Raw genomic sequence first — 22754 nt, 5'->3', positions numbered from 1 at the left:
ACATGTTGGGGATTTTTTTGCCTAAAATTTGGTTTTGGTTGCAGTCATTTCAAGATGTTGCGATTGAGTTTATTTATTGTAAAAAAGCAAGGATTTTTTTGACAAGCAAGTTTCAAGAAGCATTAGTGAAACTTGTAGGTTGAAAAATGGAATTAAGGAAACTTTATGTTGAAATGGATAAGTTTTAACTGAAAAAATTACATTTAAACAAAGAGGCTGCATGAAAGAATCATATAAAGATGAGTTTGAACAACAACTCCTCATACAGATTTTGATGGATTTTTTTTTCTTTGAGTCATTTTTGCACCTTACAGTCACTGGATTTTGTATATGTTGCTATATCCTATTTTGCTGATGTTACTCAGCTGTAGTACAGTTTCACATATTTGGAGCCTCCTGTTTCCCACTCTAATGCATCCACAATATTTATCAATATATGTGGTTTGGAACTGAAAAGCTTATGAAGTATCTCATATTAACTCTACAATTTTTTAAACCTTTCAAGAGATGACACGAATAAGGAAGAAGATGAAGATGAAGAAGAAGCAGAGGAGGAGGAAGAAGAGGAGGAGGAGGAGGAAGAAGACAACAATAACAATGAGGAAGAAGAGTTTGAATGCTATCCACCAGGCATGAAAGTCCAAGTGCGGTATGGAAGAGGGAAAAATCAGAAAATGTATGAAGCTAGTATTAAAGATTCTGACATCGAAGGTGGAGAAGTCCTTTACTTGGTGCACTACTGTGGATGGAACGTGAGGTAACTTGAGTTTTAGTTAGCGATTACTTCTTGAATTACTTCTCAAATACACTTATGATTTTTAAAACTTAAATTAATAGACATCTGGAGTCCTAAACTTTTAGTATTGGTGTTCTGTGAAGGTCACTGTACTGTATGAAACTATTAGATTTTTAGCGCTATATAAATGCAGCACTTTAGTTACTTAGAAAATCATCTTAAAACTACTTGTTCAAAAAAGGCTTCATTTGTTCCCCATCTTTCTTTTAGCTCTCTCTATACAAGTGACAGTTCACTCTTTCACAGAATCTTCCTCTGGCTTTCTTAAGCCAATTTTATCTCATAAAATATTTGAATATGTACTTAGCTGAGGCTGTATACTCTTGTCAGTGAAGCACAGAGTGTACACTACCAGTATGATATTTAACAGGAGAATGACAAGGTTCTTAGTGGCAAATTAGTGTGCAGCAAATAATTGTGTTTCATCAGGTCCAGTTTCCCCCTCCCCTTCTTTCCTCTGAGGCTGCCTTAAAGCTTCCAAACAAGTCTCTTCTTAGCCTAGTGGCATCTTAGGCTTTTTTTTAATACAAGCAGAAGGATATGCCTTTTTATTGTCTTTAGTCTAGCATTAATAGAAATAAGTTGACGTATTCTTATATTTTTCCCATTTCAGACCTCTTTTTTGCCATTTAAAACTTAAAGCAACTTTGAAAACAGTAGAGAAAACCAATGTTTTTGAGCAGCTTATAAGCATATCTGCTTCTTTCCTCATTTTCAGTGTATCTGCTCATTGTCTTTAGCTGTTATCTTTTTAGCTTTATTACTGTCTTTATAGATCTGTAAGAAAAACCCAAACCCCACAAGTCTGAGACAAATCAGCTAGACTTTTTCTTTACTTATTTTTCCTTTTTCTGAAAAAGCTGAGGTTCTTGTGACCATCATCTGTCATCTGAACACGCTACCTCTGACCAAGAGGGCAGGTCAAATGTCATTTATTCAGTTCTAGCAAGATCTGCTATCAAAGGTAACAGTTAGAGAAATGTGATGCTTCTCTTCCTCCCTTGAATTCACCTCTTTACATCTAGGCCTGGTGATTTCCAGGAGCACGTAAACCACTACTGAGGAGGAAAGTCTCACTGTCGCCAGTTTTGATACTGATCGTTTGTAGAATTTTGGTCTGCATCTACATTGATCTACAGAAATAGGATCTTTGACATAAACTGTCTTCAGGCAACATTTGTAAGCATAGTGGGCTGTGAAGTCAAGACATGAGGGGAGATGCAGCCTGCTCAAGGTGGGATCTGACTTGCATTTCAGCCCTTATTGGGGAGGACTCCCTTGGGAGTGCAAGTTGCTGAAACTTCATTCTACTCGCTGAGGATTACTGTGTGTAACCATTCCAAGAGATTTCTTGCTTTTAAACTCTTGTTTTGGAATTCGCATGTAAACATAGAAGTTATTTTCCTTTTTGAGCAAATGTCATGCCATGCATATTATGCATGCTGTGAGGTGACATGATCAGATTTTTATTTGAGCAATACTACTTCAAATCTGAAGAAATGAGAAGTCAAAAATGAGCCTTCTTCACCTTGGAGATCCCAGCACTCCCATTCTCAAAGGAGAAATCAAGATTCTGATTTTTTAATTCTGCATTTTAAACAAATACGCATACTGGTATCAGAGGCATTATTTCTGTGACTAGGATATGTTTGATAAACATAGTTTTAGTAAACTTGCACTCATTTAAGAATTATGGAACGTTGTTTGATCTTTCTGACAGCAGGACTTGCATTTATATTTTTATGTGGTGTTTTAAAAGAGCCCTCTGAAAGACTTTGGGGGAGCAGGACTATGCACTGAAAAATATATCAGCGATTGAGATTTAGCTATGGGACTGTGTGTGGACTCTGCTAAATGTGGCTAATTTTTTTTAAATCAAGTAAAATTACTTACAGTTTTGAATTTGACAGAGTGGATAAGCCTGAGCTTAAGGCATCATCAAAATACTTCAGTATTTTAGTATTGTGAAGACTAGTCTCACAAGATGTAATAGCTTGATTTAGCTTTTGGTCAGTCATAACCTGGAAAAATAACTGCCTTGCTTGGATAGGAAGCAATTCCTTCCTCTCCTTAATCATTGTAGCTTACTTAGCAAGGACAGGTACTGTATGTACAGGTACAGGGATGTACCGAACTAGGATTTTCTAATCATCTAGGGCTTTTTTAATTCTGTCATTCTCCTACCCCTAAAAGGTTGACTTTCCTGTTTCCCCTTTTGGTCAGTATGCCATTTAATGACCCATTCTTTAAACCTAAATAGCTAATTTAGCAGAAATCCTAAATAGCTACTAATGTTTCTTATCACAATTTAATTTCAATATCAGTCTGAGATTCAGAATAATTGTGCGTGGGGGGCGAGGGAGCGTGTTCACACACCTTGGGGTACTTGGAACAGAATTTGGTAAACTTGATATTCATGTTTTTTAGTTATTGGAGGCTTTTAATGCTCTGGAACCAGAGACAACTGTGGAACTTCTTGTTGTTTTTTTTTTTTTTGTTTTTTTTTAAGAGTAAATAAGAAGTGCAGAAGCTGTACAGCCTTACACTAAAGGATGTTGTTGTTAGCTCCTGAGATTCAAGGGATATGTGTCTCTGATAAATGTAAAGAATGGCACCGTTCAGTGGAGCCTGACTTGTAGTGAAAGGGAATGGTAGAAATCTCTACCCCAAGAGACCTGCTTATGTTCTCATGTGTTAACCAAAAAAAGCAGAGAAATACAGAGAAACTGTGTTTCTTCTAACAGGCCAGTAATGTTTTGAATTACATGTGCTCTGTGTGAAACTAAAACTTCCTTGGGGCCTACAGTGCCAGTTCCTTCTGTTGTAATTTTAATCTTCAGCTGCCAGTGCAAAAAAAAGTTCATTTTATAAGTGCTTGAGGTGAATTTCTTCTGCAGCAAGTTCCCAGTCATTAAAGGGTACATAGTTAAAAAGCGTTTAGATTGTTTACAAACTGTGGGTCATTATGGTACAACATCACAAGGCTTGTTATTCTTGAATGTTTCAACTGTTTAAAGCTAAGACTTACTATTTTCAACATTCCTTTCTTTCCTTCCTTCAGAAATCTGCATGTGAAAATGCTAATTTCTGTCTCAGTTAGCTGAACCGTTACTTCATATATGAATTTTATACTTAACTATCAACCACTGAAATTTAATGTGTAGCAAAATTTCTGGTTCTGGAAAATAATATATGTCATGGAGGAGGCAGGGGCAGAATTATTTAAAAAAAAATAGTGAAATTAAACAAACCAGAATCTTTAACTAATATTCCAGTATTTGGGTGTCAGACTAACTCTTCTCCTTTCTTTGATCACAGCCAAATTAAATACTTGGTTCTTCCATGTTAGCAGCTACCGAGAGTTAACTGGAACTTTTCAGTGAATTTGCCAAGACTTGCTAGTTCCTTAAGGTCACTTGTCTTCCTGAGAAAGTGGTACCTTTGCTAGTATACATCTAGTCTGGAAAAGTATGCTTTTCTCCTTGTTTCCCCTCTAGTACTTCTGTGGAGGATTGACTGTGCAGTCTTTGAGAGTATGTTGTGATGTATTTTTTAGCTTGCAAGTAGTACATATGGATGTAATAGAATCAGTACGTACTCTGATGGAAAGGGCCAGTTATTTTTTCTGCTATACAGCTATTCATTTCATTTTAGCTTTTTTTCTTCCTTCCTGTTTAAACTCCGCTTTCCGGCAGCCATTCATTTTAACCAGTAGGGCAGAAAAGCTTCTCTCCTTACTGGCTCTTCTTTGTCTTCATTTTGGTAAGGCAAAAGGGATGTTCCTTATGAAGGCATTTCAGGTTTTCATATGAAACCTGATTAAAAAAAATTAGGTAAATAATAATTTCATATTACATCCCTCCTCTTGGTTCTCAAAAAACTCTGTGCAAACTCTTTAAGAGCAGCTCCCCATCTTTTCTCCCTCGTCTCTGCACCCACCTGCTCACTTTAGGGTGGCGATGCAAGTAAGTGTGAAAGACAGCATTGTAGTAAAACAACGCAGGTGTTCTGAAAGCACATACTTCTTGTAATGAGAGCTGAAGAGCTTTTTTCATAATATTTTTGGGTTTATTTTGTTTTGTGAACAGACTGTCTAAAGCAAGATTATTGATGAAGTAAGTTTTCATATTTTAGCAGGTGCAATTCCAGAAAGAAAGACTCTAGTCTGAGTCACACACCCCATTTAAATGCACCTTTCAGGGTGCCTCTATGTCATGCAGTAGAGGAAAAAGTAATTTAGGATCATGTTGTCAGCTGTCACTTGGGATGTATCCTTTTTGCAGGATCTGTTTCAGCCTGGGGTCTCATTGTCACAGGTTTAGGCAAACCATATGCGTCTGATGTGTGAATAGTGAAAGGAGCTGTGTGATGCAAAGGTGTGAAGTGTGGGCAGCTCGTTCCCTGGAGAAGATGTGAGATTTCTGTGACACTGGGCCTCTTTGCAGGGTCTGTCTGTGTCTTGTGCAGTCAGGTGTAAAGCAGGATATGCTCCGGCCAGGAACTGTGACTGTCACACATAGTGTTTCAGTTTGTGCTCCTTGAGATGAGGGCTTGTGTGACCACTGCTTCTAATACGTAACATTTAAGGCCCTGTGGTATGTACAGATATTCTCTTCAGATTCTGCATGTCTCCTTTGCTTTTGGGTGCCCCCATGTCTATCAGCTGTCACCCCAAAAGGCACTGCAGTTACTCTGAATCACAGACAGTGTGGGCTGTGCACAGACTTTGCATAGGGGGAAGATTGTTTTCTTACTGGAAATGCATAGAATGAGTGAATACAAATTTTGTATTCCAACATGGTTGAGGCAGAAAGGACACTGTCAGAATCATCACTTTTCACCGTGTTTGTCAAGTCCTGGTGCTGTTTTCCTGTGAGCATTTAGACCTAATAAAATAGTCTTACCTGTCTGTGGGTCACAAAGTCCATTTGGCAGTCACTTAGCAGTATTCCTTGTGGAAAGCATGTCTTTGACTTGAAGAAAGATTACTTCACATAGAGTTTCCCACAGTCTCATAGAATATGGGATTTTTCCATATTGGGAAACTTTGCAGAGTTATCTTCCAGTTTTGGAGAGAAACTATTTACTGACCTTTCTCCTGGTAATGACAGTATAATAATACAATGACAGTAGTATCTGCAGCAGTATAGGCAATCTTGGTATGTCACAGTCTGCATGGTCTGCTGCAAGATTTTGTGATTTTTATGTCACAGAGAAGGGAAAAAAAACCCCAACAAATTGTTTTGGAAAGCTGTTTTTAAGAGATGACTGCTACTTCATTTTTCACTGTATTATTATGTGAAATTTAAGGTAATAAAATACATTATTGAGCTTCTGAAATACTTTGCATAAATCTTAACTTAGCGTATACATGAAAACAAGTTGGAAACGGGCATATTTTTCTCTATACGTTTTTAATTTACGTGTCACCGTTGTGGATATAATTGGTAGTGTTGCAAAGAAGCTGAATTGGGGCTGTGTCAGTAGTCGTATATATAAAAATGGTGGAAAGTCAGCATGGTCATGAGTGCACTGTGCTTGACTCCATCTTGTACTAGTTGTCTAGGGGTGTGTGGTTTGGGTTTTTAGGTCTTTAGTGGTGGTGGGTTTTTTGAAGTTGTTTTTTTCCCCCCTCTATTCTCATGTCTACCTAGAGGGGCCAGAATTTGTTTGTATGTTAATACATAGTATTTTTTAACAGACCTATTTCTTATGCAGATGGTTCTTGAATTCACAGTTGTAGTAAAACAGCTGATTATAATTGGGAGAAAAAAATTTATTTAATTGATTCTTGAGTTTTTTCAGAAGTACACAATGAATCTGGCAAGTACAGTACCATAGTTACAGTATATTCTTACTAAGAATGTACTTCTTTAGTCCTGGATTTGTATTTGACAGGGCTAGTCTTAGATAGTAAGATGCCTGTTGTTAATATCTTGGCACTATTTAGTATGTTTCTGTCTTGTATCATTCTGATACAAAATGGAAATATTTAACTGAAAAGGAATTGAAAAGTGTTAGTGTGGAGTCAGTGACTCAAAAGTTCGTGTCTCCAAAGGGTTAGTCACTCCAAATATCACTTTGCAGACACGCGGGATCAAAAGAGTGTATTAACTGTCACATTTTATGCAGTTGTAAGAACTTATTGTTAAGGTTTTACAGTGTGTGTGTACATATATATATATAAAAATATAAACATATATGAAGGGATACCTCTTGGTGGTCCATAAAGATTTGTCATTCAGGTAGTTTGTTTTACCTTTATACATGGATTTCCTGTTGTTCAGTGCAGACTGGCAAAATAGCAGATTTTGCAGTTACTCTTCAGTGTAAAAAAAACTTCAATCCTCTGAACCTTAGCTGAAACTTCACAGATTTGAAAAGTACGCAAGTTACTTGATTCAAATTCCAGTTCTGTTTTTATGTTCCTACTAATTCTCTTTTTCGTTGATTAAATTTCTCATATGATGTCGTGGTTATCTGCTTAAAATCATAAATGTGTACAATTTCTTTTTGTGTTTAGGTATGATGAATGGATAAAGGCAGACAAGATAGTGAGGCCAGCTGATAAAAATGTACCAAAAATTAAGCATCGAAAGAAAATAAAGGTAGTTTTTCTCCCTTTTCTCCCTGGTTCCCCCCAACTTTGGTTTGATACATACTTCAGTAATCCTCACCTCCCTTCCTGACCTTTAGATTGGCCTACAAATGCTTGACAAGGAAAGCGACTTCGTAGGCTTCTAAAAAGAGATACTGTTCTTGTGAAGGGTTTGGTTTTGCTCTTTGGGGTGGGGAAACTTCTCTTTCCTTCTTTCCTGTATTTTTTAATGAAATGTACTGTATGCATTTACAGAAAACAAATGAGAAGGATCCAAATTTTTATCAGTGTTGGGAGCCAACTCAGGGGGTGAAATTTCTGAGCTCCCTGATTCTGGAGAGCAAACCTATGACTAGTCTATGTGCATGGGACTTAATAATTTTATTGCCAAGCATTTCTTCCAAAATTCATTCTTTTACAACTGATATTTAGGCTTAGGTGATGATATATTCCTTGGACTGTGAGCTGCAAGGAAGCTTTTCCTTCTGCCACAGATACTGGCACTCTTCCTACCCCCTGCCCAGCACCTTCAGAACCTGACAGCTGCCCTGCCACTGCTGAGCCTGGCATCCTGTGGTGCCATTGCTCCTAGAGCACTGGCTGTGTTTGCTTTCCAGTTTGTTTTAGTATTGGCAAAGTCCCTGTCTTCAGTAGAAAGGTCTTGGCATGGAACACAGAAAGGTATTCGTAATCTTTCAGACAAAGAGGAGAGCTTTTCTTCACAGGTTGAATGCTAAAGATAACTGTAAATATTGTGTAATTGTAATCTCTGTTAAGATGTGCGGTCAAATGAAACGTTTGTTATTTTTTTTAAATCTTTTCTTTTGCCTAGAACAAAACTGACAGAGAGAAGGAAGAGAAGTATTCTCCTAAACCCTCTAAATTGCGACGTTTGTCAAAACCCCCTTTTCACACCAGCACATCACCAGAGACTGGGTCCAAACTTGACAGCACTGAAGCCAAAAATACTGAACAAGCTCCAGTTAAATCAATAGAAATTACTTCTGTGATTAATGGGCTACAAGGTATTGTACTATAAAGTTTTCTAATTCTTTAAATGGCCTTTAAACAGGAGTAAATGTCAGTGTAGAACAACTGGTGCAACTGAACACTTTGCCAGTGTTTGTCTGGCTAATTATAACATTATCTTCAGAAATAACCCTTGGACAAAAGCAATGTTGGCAGTTTCTGAAAACAGGTAGTGTGGATTCAGTGTGTCAACAGTCAGTTACATTCTATGTGTTGCCATCCTCTTTTTATTTGATATAGAGCAAAGAATTTTTGCTTCCTATGTAATGTGTAAATTTTCAATTTTTGATTTATCTAACTTTTAGGACCCATTATTTTTAATTTTTTTTTTGCCTTGAAAAACAGAACTAATAAAGCTAGGTTTCACATCAGCTTGTCTGTCGTTGCTAACACTGTTTGCCCCTTCCCACACATTTACAGCAGCATTATAATAACTGGTTGCTTCTCTTTATCCTTAGTTTAGAGTTGATTCTCTTTATTCTTTAGCCTCCAGAGAAAGAAATCATATGGTGTAGGTAGTTTGGGTTACCGCAAATTTTTGTGGGAATTATGTGAATTTAATAATCTTTCAGAGTTATTTGAACTTGGCTGACACTGGCCACTGGGTTCCAAAATTGTAGGTGGAATAATAATCAACATAATCTATGAAGCTTCATTTCCTTAGGAAATGAGAAACAAAAAAGCAATTAGTGGTGACACTATTATTAGTGCTATAATTAATCTGTAATTAACTTTACAAATCAAGGAGTTATATGTATATATATATTTGAGCCAATTCCCGTATTTCTCCTTGTATTCATACCTTTTCCCATTGAATGGGATTGCTGATGATTCCTTCTCCATTGTATTTTTGTTCTTCTTTTCTCAGTTTCTTTATTGCTGACCCTGAATGTTCTTGCTGTTGTGCTACACTCTTGTTGTCCATTTGTTTCTTCAAGTACTGTCCAGTATTGCTTTCACTTCCTTTTTCCAGCCTTGTCATCAGGTTGGTTTGTTAGAGAGTATCCAATGTGTTTGTTGTTATTCTGTCCTTTTGACTGTGGATTTTCCAGGGAAAATGATGTCTCTGTTCTAGGCTTTGGAAAAAAGGCAGATAATGGTAGTATTTGTAACCTGTAAGAAATATGTAAGCACATCTTTCAGTTCCTGGTTTGGGTAATTATGCAGAAGTTGGTATTTTATGGATTGATGCACTCTATGCTTTCTCCACCTCTTCAGAAATTCCTGGAGATGTACTGTATAATACAGAATCTTCCTAGTTTCTAATCTAGGCATTATACCTTAAGTTTTTGAACTCTTCAGGAGGTACCATTTAAGCGATATCCTGCTAAAGATTACTATAGCATGTCTTCATATCTGTAGAATTTTCTTCAGTTGGATTTTTTTTTTTTTGGTAATAATTCTTTGTAACCAGAATCAAGACAAACTTTTCTTGTTTTGTTTTTCTTTTTCTTTTTTTTTTTTTTTATTTTGGATTTACTTTTAATTAGCTTCTGAAAGTTCTGATGATAGCGAGCAAGAAGATGACCAAAGTGCCCCGAATGTACATGCTGATGGCAAAGAGGAATCTCAGCCTGAAGCTGTAAGCCAAGATAAAAACGAACTCCGTCTAAAAGAAGAACAGAGCAGTTCATCCCTCCCAGAAGAAACTAAAGCTCTTACAGATGCAGGAGTGCCCAAGTCACTATCCAAGTCTCCTGAAAGACTGAGAAAAGAGATGGAAGAGTTATCTGAAGACAGTGACTCCGATGGAGAAGATGAAGCTACAAAGAAGAGAAAGGATGTAAAAAAGGAGATAGTGGATAAAACAGCAAAACCACAAGTGAAACGTGGTAAACGAAGACACTGTGTTGCAGAGGAATCTTTGAAGACAGTGTCACCTAATAGAAAGGATGAGAAGTCCAAAAACAAAGACTCCCTTAGTTTAGAAAACAGCAGTAACAGCTCCTCGGATGAAGATGAGGAAGACAAATCTAAACTAAAAATCACTCCAACGAAAAAGTACAATGGACTAGAGGAGAAAAGGAAGTCTTTACGGACAAGTACTTTCTATTCCGGATTTTCTGAAGTGGGAGAGAAAAGAATAAAGCTTCTAAATAACTCTGATGAAAGACTTCAGAACACCAGAGCAAAGGATCGAAAAGATGTCTGGTCAAGTATTCAAGGGCAATGGCCGAAGAAAACACTGAAGGAACTGTTCTCAGACTCTGACACTGAGGCTGCCGCCTCCCCTCCACATGCTGCTCCCGAGGATGCTGCAGCAGAGGAGCAGCTTCAGACTCTTGCAGAAGAAGGTATTTCTTTGCCTAGCTGTGAACTTGAAAAATCTTTGCCGGCTAGTGTGGATGTGAAACCTGTTGAGGAGAAACCGACTGAAGTGGGTGAGAAGAAAGTTGAATTTCCAAGCAGTGGCAGCAATTCAGTGCTAAATACTCCTCCTACAACTCCTGAGTCGCCTTCCTCTGTAACTGTAACGGAGTCCAGTAGACATCAGTCCAGTGTCACTGTCTCTGAGACGCTGCCACCAAATCAAGAAGAGATACGAAGCATCAAAAGTGAAACAGATAGCACAATAGAGGTGGACAGTGTGGCAGGGGAACTGCAAGACCTCCAGTCTGAGGGAAATATTTCTCCAACAGGTTTTGATGCCAGCGTCAGCTCCAGTAGTAGTAATCAACCAGAGCCAGAGCATGCTGAAAAAGGTAAAGGAAAGGGTAAACAGAGCATTTTTAGCATTGCTGATGTGTTTTCATTCTGTTGTGGTTATGCTGCAGGGAAGTTAGTTGTTGGAGGAAGTAGTAGCCTGCTGTCCATTTCAAATGTGTGGAAATAGCTTAATGATTAAGTGAATAAATATGAGCTGCCAAGAAGTTTATTGGCCTTCTATTAAAAAGAAAATGGTGATGGTGTCAGTGAGGGATAAAGTATGTAAGAATTAAGTTTTTACTAGACATGGCAAGAAGAGCCCAGAGCAAACAGTAATAGCTTGTGTAAGGCCTATTTATTGTAGCAAGATGGAAGTATTTTAAACACCGTCCTCAGAAGTAGAAGAAGAAGATTCTTGCATAAAATTTGATTCTCTGTAAGGTGTGTATTTGGGGGTAGAAAGCCCTCTTGCTCTGTGTATTTGGGGGTAGAAAGCCCTCTTGCTGCTTAGGCAGCCATTTCAAACTTGTATTTTTTTAGAACATTAACTTCATAAGATTCAAGTCAAGCTGATAACAAGCATTGACCTTTTTAGCTATGTTTCACTATCAGATGTGCTTTTGCAGATTGAAGTTCCTATCTTGAAACCACTAGAGAAAAGGGGATAATAAACATGACCAACACTTGTGCACAATATCAGTGTAGTGCTGCCTACTTTTTAACTGTTGGCAAGATCCAAAAGCTTTTTTTCGGAAAGTAGCTGGCTCTTTTGCAGTTCATGAAAAGTACAGCTACTTTGACTGTGTTGTATTGCCTAAAAATTATGAACATAAAGGAAGAAAAATGCATTTTGGCTATAATCCTGAGATAAAAGTGGTTTCTTCATCTCAGTAGATTTCAGTTAACCGTTAACTAATTTTGCTCAAAATGCCCTTAAGCGATGTGATCTTCAGCATTCTGTTGGAAATGTTCTTCTGAAAATACGCAACAAAATGTGTTTCCTTAAACAAAGGAGAGAGATTGGAAGAGATGAATGTGTAACCCTCAGTAAATACACCTATATTACTTTGTTAATTATAGCTGCATAGGTTTAGAACTTAATTTGTTTGCTTTTTTATATGAAAGCAATTTATTACCACTTAAAAGAAGTTTTACACTATTGTACAAGATTACTTTTACATGCCTTAGACTTCAACTTCCTCTCTGATTTCGTCAGCATGTTGCCTGCTTCAGAAAATTGGGTTCCTTAATTTAAATTGTTTTATTATAGGGGTCATTTTTAATCTGTAGGTCACATGGCTGGGAAACAACATTTGAACAACTCCTAAAACACTCTCTTTTAGCATGTGTACTAGAATTCTTTTATCTTCCTTTTCTACTTTTTCCCCTTGTAGTCACAAATACCAGTAGACTTTTTCCCTTGTTTTTTTTTTGTTTGCCTTCCTTTTTTTGTGGATTTTTTTAACATTATCTAAGATTTTAATACTTTCAATTAACGTAACTGCTGATCACAAGTGATGGCTTCAGTTTTTTTTTCACAGCTTCCAAGTACAACAAACGTTTAAAAACATTTTTCAGTTCCAGTAGGTCTTGATAACTTTTCTAGTAAATGTATTCCTTTTTAATTTACAGTATTCAAAAAATAATAAATCCACATGGTTCAAGAGAAATTCTGGTGATGTATACGGGAAAGTTATCTGTAATCATCTTACCTGGGCACTCTGTATGAAAAAACTTTGCCTTCCATTGTCTTTCACCTACTCTTGTCAGTATAAGCACAAAACTGAGCTGTATTAAGGATAGGCAGGAACAGTTGCATTGTTGTCTACAGACTTAAGTTCTGAAGTATTTTTGGCGGGGGAGGGAGTGAGACTGAGAAAAACACACAGAAGTGTGAGCATTTATTTACTTTCGATTTCTTCTTTTTTTTCTTTTCCCAATTATAGTCTGTACAGGCCAAAAAAGACTTAAAGATGCTCAGGGAGGAGGCAGCTCCTCAAAAAAGCAGAAAAGAAGCCACAAAACATCTGTGAACAGCAAAAAGAAAAGTAAAACTAGTAAGTACAGCGGCTTAGTGTGAAATGAAATGTGTGAAAGTACCGTGTCATCTGTTCGGATGATTGTAGGAGATAAAGTCTGGAAATAAAAAATGTAGTAGGACAAAATGTTCTCATCAGGGAATTCTTAATACTCTTTAAATGAAGAAACTGCTCTACCTGAATGTCAAAGTGTTTTTAAATGTCTTGTATTACTTCTGGGCCTATTTCTAAGAGGTCCTTAATATTGTGTAATTCAAGAAGACTAAGAAGAGAGAGTATTTCACACATGGCAGAATTGGGACAGGTATCTCTGTACCACAATAACTGCCTGTTTTAGAGGACGTGAAGGAAATTATAGTCTCTATTTTCTGCAAGATGAATTTTTAGAGGTTTATATCTCTACCCTCTAGCAAATATGAGAATAATTCCAGAAGAATATAGACTCTTGTTTTCTTCCTGTACAGTAAATAGTGTAGCTTTTGTGGTTTTTTGTAGTCGTAGAAGCTAATTGGAATAGAAACCACAGTACTGGGAAGCTTAATAAAAGCAGGGGTGTATTAGGGGTCATACGCACATGTGTTTGGGAGACAACAAGATCAATTACTGCTTCATTTCACTGTTAATAAAGAATACCAGGAAATAGTCAACTAGAGAGTGGAGTCAGGAGGATAACTGAAAAAATGCAGTTAAAGGAAGGATCCAAAGCATACACCATGCCTTTTTTCCCCTCTCTCCCCCACCTCCCTTCCTTCCCTCCCTGTTTTATTTCTTTTAACAGCTTTTACTAAAAGTTTGTACTTTCTGGTCTGGTATTTGCTTTCACCCCACCTTTCCTTCATGTTTATTGATCTCCTCTTCATATTTTCTTACCCTTTTTAATTCTATTTCTCTAGTCTCTTCCATTATCCTTATTCCTCCCCTCACTCCAGGAATTAAAGTAACAAAACAAACTGAATTTGCAGAACTAATACACCATTTTTAGCCTTGCCATTATTCCCTTGGATTTGGTGAATTTACCCCTTTCTCTCAACCTATGTCTCCATCAGGATGCATACACTTCAAATCTAGAATTGTTTTTCGTACCACATAGTCCTTGGTGTGTATGTGATGTTTTTGTTAGACTTCAGGCACTGCTGAATGTGATAAGGAAAATAAATAGATAAAATATGGAGTTAGTTGTAAGCAAAAAAAAATACTTTTGCCAAAATTCAGGTATACCTCTTAAACCTGCTTTTGTGGCAGCTTCAGCTCTTGCCTTTGTGTTAAGCCAGCCAACACCAGCCACTCTGCAGCCGGCTGAGTTCCTTCATGCTACAGGTATCTTGATATTCAGTTTCTCCTCTGTAGATCACCAAAGCATGAAGGCCAGGACCAAAAGAAACTTTCAGGTCTCATTTTGTCAACACCCAGGGCAGGTACAACTGAGGCGTACGTTTTTCTTAATAAATTAGAGTTCAACGTGGTTTTAAAAACAACTCTAATGATGGAGAATCTGAAGATTTCCTAGTCATTTTATTCCACTGCTTCACTAGACTTGTGTTGAATTAGTCTCTTGCCCCTGCTTTCACCCCAGTTTTATTTTCGTAACGCTAAAAATAATCATCCTTTCAATTGTTACTCATAAATCTTGTCTTTTAGACAGATTACCTTGTTACTGTACTTTGGGCAGTTTGATTAGAAAACTGTTCAGTTCAACCTGTTGCTTTATAGTTAGTTTTCTCCACTTGACATTGAAAAAGTTATTCTGTTTTGGGTCAGCTATTTTCCCAAAATTAAAAAATTTTGTCATCATATCTGAGGAGTTTGTAGATTATGTCACACACATTCAGATTATTGATAGTCATTTTAGTAGAGAAAAAATAGGGCGCCATATGGTGAAGAAAAGGCCGATTGTTTACTCTCATTTCTGCTACACGTCCTAAAAATACAGTCAAAGGCTTGTCTGTAATTGTTTGTTCAAAAATGAGATAGAAATTAATATATATATTGAGTGCTGTGTTAGAAATTGATATTAAAAAATGTAAACAGGAGACGGGACGTAACAGTCAAACTTGCAAACTCTTAGAAAAAGTGCAGCCCCATAAGCAGACAGATGTGGTTCATTTTGGCACAAGGCTGACGCATTGGACTGCCTCTTTGCCTTATTTTCTAATATAGGCAATTTATTTATGGCTGTGATTCTAGAGCAACAAGTGTGATGCTGTCATGAACCATTCAGAGAGTAGAGTGCACCTTCCCTCTGGGGACCTTGAGCAGTTGGGTTGTATTCGAGAGTCTCCTTACAAGAAGTGTGTCCTGACCCCACCTCCTTATGTTTTTGCACACACACTTTCAGCAAAATCCTTGCCAGTCTTTAGGATGGATTGTGGTGCCAGAGTCTGGCATTTCTAACCACCCTCCAGGTCTGTAGGATCGTGGTTCCCATAGGTCCACAGAACAGCTCTGAGTCTACCTGCACAGCAACTAACAGGGTGGTGTTTCCAGTGCAAGGTTTCTCTTTCACAGTTTGCAACAATCAGAGGCCCCATTATATACCTGGTTTGTGGTTCTCTACTTGGGCACCAGTGATGCAGAGAGCTGTGTGCCAAGCTGCTATACCAGGATGAGTTCTGTCATTTTAGAGTTATAGGATTTGGGTCAAATAAACTCCCATTACATGAAAATTGGTGCAGGAATAGCTTCTGATAAGCATTCATTTGGGCTTTGTTTTGTAACAAGGTCTTCTTGTTTCTTCAGCAAACAGCAGTGACAGTGACGAACTATCTGCTGGTGAAAGTGTGTCCAAGTCTCAGTCAGCAAAATCAGTTTCTACTGGCATGAAGTCTCACCAAACCAAATCACTCACAAGAACACAATCTCCAGGAAAATGTGGGAAAAATGGAGAGAAGGAGTCTGATCTCAAAGAACAGAATAATCGTTTGCCCAAAGTTTACAAATGGAGTTTTCAAATGTGTAAGTATTTTCTTGAAAACACACCTAGTGGCATCTTGTGGTATAGTATAAAAAGGCTTTTTTAATTTTCTGTATTTTGGCTTTTTTTTTTTTTTTTCATCCTGAGTTTGCTTAATTTTGTGATAAATCTTCGTTTCTCTTTTTTGCAAATGTAGCACAGGGAACCACCTATATCACACTCTTCCAGGACTGTTTTTAGATATGGCTTCTGAGCTGACTTGAGGTTCTTGCTGTCCTCTGCATACCTGCCATTCTGGGATGAGTGTTATCTACTCTGTGTGCTTCTTCCCTTGATATTTTCTTGCTGTTTTACTCCTCATTCTCTAGCGTTCAGACACTTAGGTGATTGATTTGTAACTTTTTCCCCTTCCGTTCTGTCTCAATGACCCAGGACATGTTTACTGTTTCTAGTATTAAGAGCTTTTGTGGTGTTTGTTTCAGTCAAGCTACAGGTACAGCTAGGGGTGAGCTAGGTGTAGCTGGAAGTGAGCAGTGTGGAAAGGATCATGTATTTGCTTATCTGAAAAAGAGATCAATGGCTTATTAAAGCCCTGATATTAGTGCAACTTATTAATTGAATCTGACCCTGATGTGTTGTTTGGTTTTTTTTTTTCCTCTCCAACCCTGAATCTTAGCATTACTCTACTTTTAAAAGTATTTTTCTCCTAGTACTTCTTTACAGTCAAGTTACATTCTGGTGCTCTTCGGGAGTGTGTAACGTAAAAGACTTTTGTTGTCACTTACTGGCCTGTTGAGATTCATTGAATGCTTTCCTGGTGCAACACCTTTAAAGGGCTTTTGCTCCTTCCTTTCCTTCTACCTTGGCTACATTCCATATACTGAAGCTGCTTGGCAGAAGGTGGTCTATGGAGTGCTGTTTGACACATTTCCTGCTGTTGCAGAGTCAAAGATACTTGCAGTGTCTCTGAGCTTTCTTTGTTTTCCCACAGCCTAATATAGTTGTGGCTTTTGGTTCTTAGGTGCTACCTTCATAGTAGGTTGATGGAGTGCATTCTGCACCCCACACAGTAGTTTAAATGATTCTTAAACGTTTTTGAATTGAGTTTCTCCAGTGTGGCTGCCCTGGACTGAACTGAGAACTTCTCCTGCCAGTGCCACCCACAGCTGTATGCCATGCTGTGGAGAGCTCCCAGCTGGAAACAGCTCCTGTGCTGGCTGTGTCCAGTGAGGAGAGTCCTTTACGGTTGTACCTTACAGCCCATACTCCATGGATTCTATTAGAAGCACCCCACAGCTGTTCAGATTCCTGTTGTAACCTGCTTGTTTTGTCACAACCATGACAAATCAAGCCTGGTGTCTTGGGCCAAACTGAGCTCTAGCAAGGACTGAAAACAACAGGCTTAAAACTCGTTCTGGCCCTTATGTTTTCACCAGTTGTCTTAATTTTATTTTGTTTTCCTTCCTGTGGGGAGTGGAATGCTTTTTTTTCCTCTTCCTTAAAAAAATCCAAAAAAGTGTATGATGGTGTCTTGTAAAAAATAATAAAAAATATGAACAAATTTGTGGTAACAAACAGCAGCTGCTGCTGTTGCTGTGTTTCTTAGCTTTGCTGTCTGCTACCTCAAAGCACATCACTAAGCTTTGAGTACTTCCCACTTCACTGACATTCAGAAGTGTTTGGAAATGCTTAAAAATAAGCAGTAATTAACAAAGATTGTTTAACTTGTAGCTGACTTGGAAAACTTGACTAGCGCTGAGCGCATAACAGTTCTCCAAGAGAAATTGCAAGAAATCAGGAAACATTACCTGTCCTTGAAATCTGAGGTGGCTTCCATTGACCGAAGAAGAAAGCGCTTAAAGAAAAAAGAGCGGGAAAGTAAGTGCTGGGAACTAAATTCTACTTTTAGAGGGATAAATTGCATGTCATGTTATTAAGGTGCTAACAAGATTGGATAATTTATAGGGAAACCTGTGCCATTAGGAGTGAGGTTTTGTTTGGTTTTTGGGATATGCTGTGTGCAGTTATTTTATGACCTTCAGACCTTATCACCTGGGATTAGATACCCAGTCACTATGTAAGGGAGCATTAACAAGGTATGCAATCTGTTTAATACTGTTCTGGCAGAACTACTATACAGGAAAAAAAACCCCAGAAATATAAACTTTTCTATCCAGTGAACAAAGCATCTAAGGGTATGAATCACTTTTCTTCAAGTTATAGATAAATTTACTGTAGTACTGCTTGTGGGCCTAGTTAGTGCTTTGCCCTTAGGATAAGGAGTTTGTTCCATGAGTTTAAGGGAGACCAATCAAATTGCTCATCTTTCTGAAGCAGCTGCACCTATTGCTGTAGGGAATGTTCTGGTGTGCCTGCCTGCTTCTAGGAATGCTAAAAGGATCATTTTCTCAGTGTGAGAAATGCCACATGTAAGATTTTTATAGCTGCAGCCATCACATGGGAATTGCAGTTGCTGCTCGGTTGCCGGAGCAGAGTGTATGCGCAGATTCAGTGCTGATTCCCACAGAAAAGAAAAGGAACAGTTGACTGTGCTGGTGGGTCAGGAATGAGCTCTGGCATCCTTTGGCTGGGCCCTTGATCTGCGTGGTTGATGAATCAGGGCTACAAGGTTAAAAATGCTGTAGTGTCTTGCATACAGCTGACTATTTCTGTCAGGGTATTTCCTACTAGGAAACTAGGGAATAAAAAGGCTTTTTTCTTTTTAATTGCTAGGCATTAGTTGCTGGAGTCAGTATACACCAATGCTTGTTGTTGAATAGGAAAACATTTTTATTGCTTGATTTATAAATCTGTATAACCTGTGTTTTCCTTTTCCCGTGCAGGTGCTGCTACTACATCATCTTCCTCCTCATCACCTTCCTCTAGTTCCATTACGGCTGCAGTTATGTTAACGTTAGCAGAACCTTCTATGTCAAGTTCGTCACAGAATGGAATGTCAGTTGAGTGCAGGTGACAGCAGGACTTGCCAAAGCACTTTGCACTTAATGGCTGCTGAGGGCCACTCTTTTTTTTTCTTTTTTTTTTTTTTTATACTGCACAGTGGCACAAAATTCAGACAAGCACTATTTTATATTTAAAGTTGTTTCTTGACAAGCTAACTTTGCACTTAAGTGCACTTTTATGAAGAAAAAGTACAACAAACTGCTTTTCCTCAAGCAATAATTGTTTCCAACTTGTCTGGGAATTGTAAGTCTGGTGACTCGAAGGCCTTCCACTGTGGCAAATGGAGGCTGTTCACTGCCTGTAGAGACAGGACAATAAGCATATAGTTGTTGGGGTGATCTAAATCAATGTGGTAAGGCTTACTGTATTCCCTGGTATTTTGTTAAAGCTGGAACATTTGATATTTTTCCATTTATTTATGACAAATATTGAAAATATTTTCATTTGTACAAGCTAATTGTTTTTTAACTGCTAAGTCACCTTATAGTGGCTTAATTGTATACGTCAAGCACATCTATTCAAAACCTGCAGTTAGTAAGATGTTTGACATCAGTCCTGATAACCAAATATGAGGATTCCTTAAAAAAAAAAAAAGACTGACTAATGTTTACAGGTTTGAATTAGGCTTAAAGAGGTTACTCTGGGTTTTAAGGACCCATTAATTGGAATGAAACTACTGTACTTTGCCATTTTTCTATAAAACAGTATTTTTTTTTTAATTTTGATAAAATACATTATGAAAAAGAAAGAAAATGGCTAACAAACTGTATTAAATCTTAATGTATAAAGATTGTATTCAGCCAGTTTAAAGTGTATATTTATTCATAATGGATTATAACAGGTATATTTTTGTGTTTTCTTGTAAATGTTTCTTTTCCCCTTAAAGCAACAAATATTTCATTTTTAATGCTTATTTTATTACGAGCTTCAAGGAGAGGACTTCAAGAGGGAGTAAAGTGTGAGGTTATAATTTGTGGTTGCTGATACCAACACTGCCACAAAAGGGTAATTGTTTTTAAAATAACTAGCTAGCCGAGTGGTAGATGTTTAATTTTTTAAATGCCTTGTACAAATTCCAAAACCAACTTCAAAATGTTTTCACTTGTATTGATTTTATGTTGAATGGATCCCAAGCTCTCTCCTGTTAATTCTATACCTTTGTAAGACATTTGTATATTGCGGAAGTGTTCATTCAAGCTATTTAATACCTGGCACTGTTAATACACAGTACTTTATTGTACAGATTGTTTTACTGTTTTAATTGTAGTTCTGTGTACTTCTTTTGCCTGGGGAAATAGGGGCTGGCATGTTTTTCTTTGTTTTCTGGCAATACAACATGTAAGAATTCAAAGCATTTTGTTTGTAGATGCTAGAGTGTCAGAATCCTTTTCATTTGACTTTTCTAAGAAAAGCATTTTCAGTCTTCGTAGTGTGCGCTTAAGGTTATAACTGATTTTATTGAAAATGGTTTCCAAGTATTCAGAATTGTACAGGACTGTAAAAATTTGTTGACAGACATTGAAGGAAAAGCTTATAGAAAAAAGCTATAAAATATATATTAGGTTCTGCAGAAAATGGAGAGTTATGTAATATATTGTACAAATGTAAGCAAAGGCCTCTGAAATAAAATGCCATAGTTTGTGAATCCCTGATTTTGTTTCTAACAGTTTAATTAAGCAACTGTAGTGTGTTCATGAAAATTACGTCAAGCTGCAGAATCAGTTTAGCAAATGATCTTTGATGTGCTGTAGTAGGCATATAAAGATACGTTAGAGCAAGTGCATTGGCCAGATTTTCCTCTTGGCAATTAATTCAAATACATCCTCTTTTTCAGCAGAAAGCGAAAGCGTGGCCCATCATGAAGGCAGTGCCTCTTGAAACAAACTGCTGGCTACAGTTTAGTTAACCAAAATACTGTTACACCTGCAAAATGACAGATTACTGATGAGACTGACAGGAGCAAACAATGATAAATAACTTCTGGAAACACTGACCGTATTAAGAACTACCAGTGACCTGACACTGATAGGAGTAATTCTAATAATTTCAGTGGGGCTCCTCAGAGGGTATTTTCATCTGTTTGAGTGGAATCAAAGTTGTAATAGTTCAGTTCTGCTTTTTAGTCTCAGTAGGCATAATAGGTGTTGATGTAACTGGGAACTACATCTGGGCAAGCAAGAACAAATTCACCTCTTCACTCACTACTAGTTCTTGATCAGTTCTCAGTTTTAGTGCCAGCATATTTGTTTTGATGTGACAATTACTGACTGAGGTCGGGGGGGGGGGGGCAATTTGTTTACCTGTTTAAAGCAGAGATCATTAATCACCTTCCCACTCCCAAATGGAGTTTTTGCATTAGTAGGATTTTTGCTTTTCCTCAATACAGAGATGATTTAATTTTTATTGTACTTCTCATGCAGTTTGATGGCTAGTCAAACATTTTGTTCTGCATGTTTTACACTGCACCTCTTCTGGGAAGTGTGTCTGTAAATGGTACTCTCCAGGTTCGTGGAACCACTTGTGTCCCAGTGGTTACAAAGGAAGGCACTTTTGCCAATCTGTTAGGCAGCAGTTTTATCCCATGTTCCAGTGGGTCAAACCTGAGCTGCTTTTCAGGATACGTATTGTAATGCAGCTTTACACGTGGTGAGCTCCCTGCCTGGCATGTGCACTCTGCTTGCAGCCGAGGAAGTTTACCTCTAGCAGTGCCTGCTGGGCTGTTCCCTTACTTCTGAGTGCCTGCCTGGACCACAACCTGAGAGACAAAGCAAGACAAACTACCCCTGGTTTATCCTTTACACTTTGGCTGAGCAACAGACTTGGTCTTGTGTGTCTCACAATTGATGATGTAGGGAATAGCTGAGATTGGCATATGCTGAGAGAAACGTGCCTTGCTTGAAGGCTCTGCATTGCTCCCACCTCCCTTAATTTGCAGTCTCCACTGTTGCCTGTACATACTTATGACTGGGTAGTTCCCATCATGCTGTGAAATTTCCTGCTCTCTGCCAGAGTTCCGGAGGCTCTGTGCCTCTTGCTGAGCTTCACTGACTGAGTCTCTGAAACACACCAGCTGAATGCTTGTCCAGTGTCATGTGGATGTGTCACGGTGGTTGAGCCTCTTCTGCCCCACCTGTGTCACCTGCAGTGCTGCTCCTCTGTCTGAAGGGAGATTGGAAAAGCCACTTAAAAGTCATGCAGCAGCCACCTGCCCATTCTTAAAAATTTGTGTATTCTCTTGGGCTGACCCCATCCATGAGGGTCCCTGCCTTTCCCAGCATTCAGAGGACGAGGCAGGGGATACCTGGTGCACATGTCAAGACTAATGCTTTCCCTTTATTCCACAGCTGCATTACTTGTTTTGCCTTCGATTCAAGATTGGTGCCAACAAAGTTGCTAATGCTGGCACCTCAAAAACTGCATCAAACGCGTAACGTGACAGCCCAAGAGCTATCCTGTTTGCTTCAGCTCCGCTTGGATCTGAGGATTGTGGGCAATCAGTGAGACAACCCAGTCCCATGCTGATCACAGATTCAGATTCAATGAGGTTGGAAAAGACTTCTCAGATCGAGTCCAACCTATGACTGAAACCCACCATGTCAGCTAGGCCATGACACTAAGTGCTCCATCTAGTCTTTCGGTACACACCTCCAGGGATGGTGACTCCACGACCTCCCTGGGCAGCCCATTCCAATGTCTAATCACTCTGCGAAGAAATTCTTTCTGACGCTCAACCTAAACCTCCCCTGTTACAGCTTTAGACTTTGTCCATCT

The 22754-nt window shown here is 38.2% G+C and overlaps 1 protein-coding gene across 2 annotated transcripts in view; it reads left to right on the top strand.

The window, feature by feature from the left end:
- The window catches only part of ARID4B (AT-rich interaction domain 4B), an 89683-nt gene extending 69048 nt beyond the window's left edge, over positions 1–20635 (top strand). For both annotated transcript variants that reach the window (XM_051783197.1, XM_051783196.1), the window contains exons 17-24: positions 506–757; positions 7320–7404; positions 8227–8419; positions 9914–11125; positions 13016–13126; positions 15845–16060; positions 17751–17897; positions 18863–20635. In XM_051783197.1, the coding sequence (XP_051639157.1) occupies positions 506–757; positions 7320–7404; positions 8227–8419; positions 9914–11125; positions 13016–13126; positions 15845–16060; positions 17751–17897; positions 18863–18993 (2347 nt within the window). In that variant the 3' untranslated portion in view covers positions 18994–20635. The remainder of the gene's footprint in view (positions 1–505; positions 758–7319; positions 7405–8226; positions 8420–9913; positions 11126–13015; positions 13127–15844; positions 16061–17750; positions 17898–18862) is intronic.
- Positions 20636–22754: the final 2119 nt, after the last annotated feature.

The sequence above is a fragment of the Manacus candei genome, unplaced genomic scaffold (genome assembly GCF_025592945.1).
Source record: "Manacus candei isolate 608988 ecotype Guabito, Panama unplaced genomic scaffold, ASM2559294v1 h1tg000017l, whole genome shotgun sequence".
Classification (NCBI taxonomy): Eukaryota; Metazoa; Chordata; class Aves; order Passeriformes; family Pipridae; genus Manacus; species Manacus candei.
The sequence above is the reverse complement of the archived record's forward strand: the minus strand, read 5'-3'. Positions and strand labels throughout refer to the sequence as shown.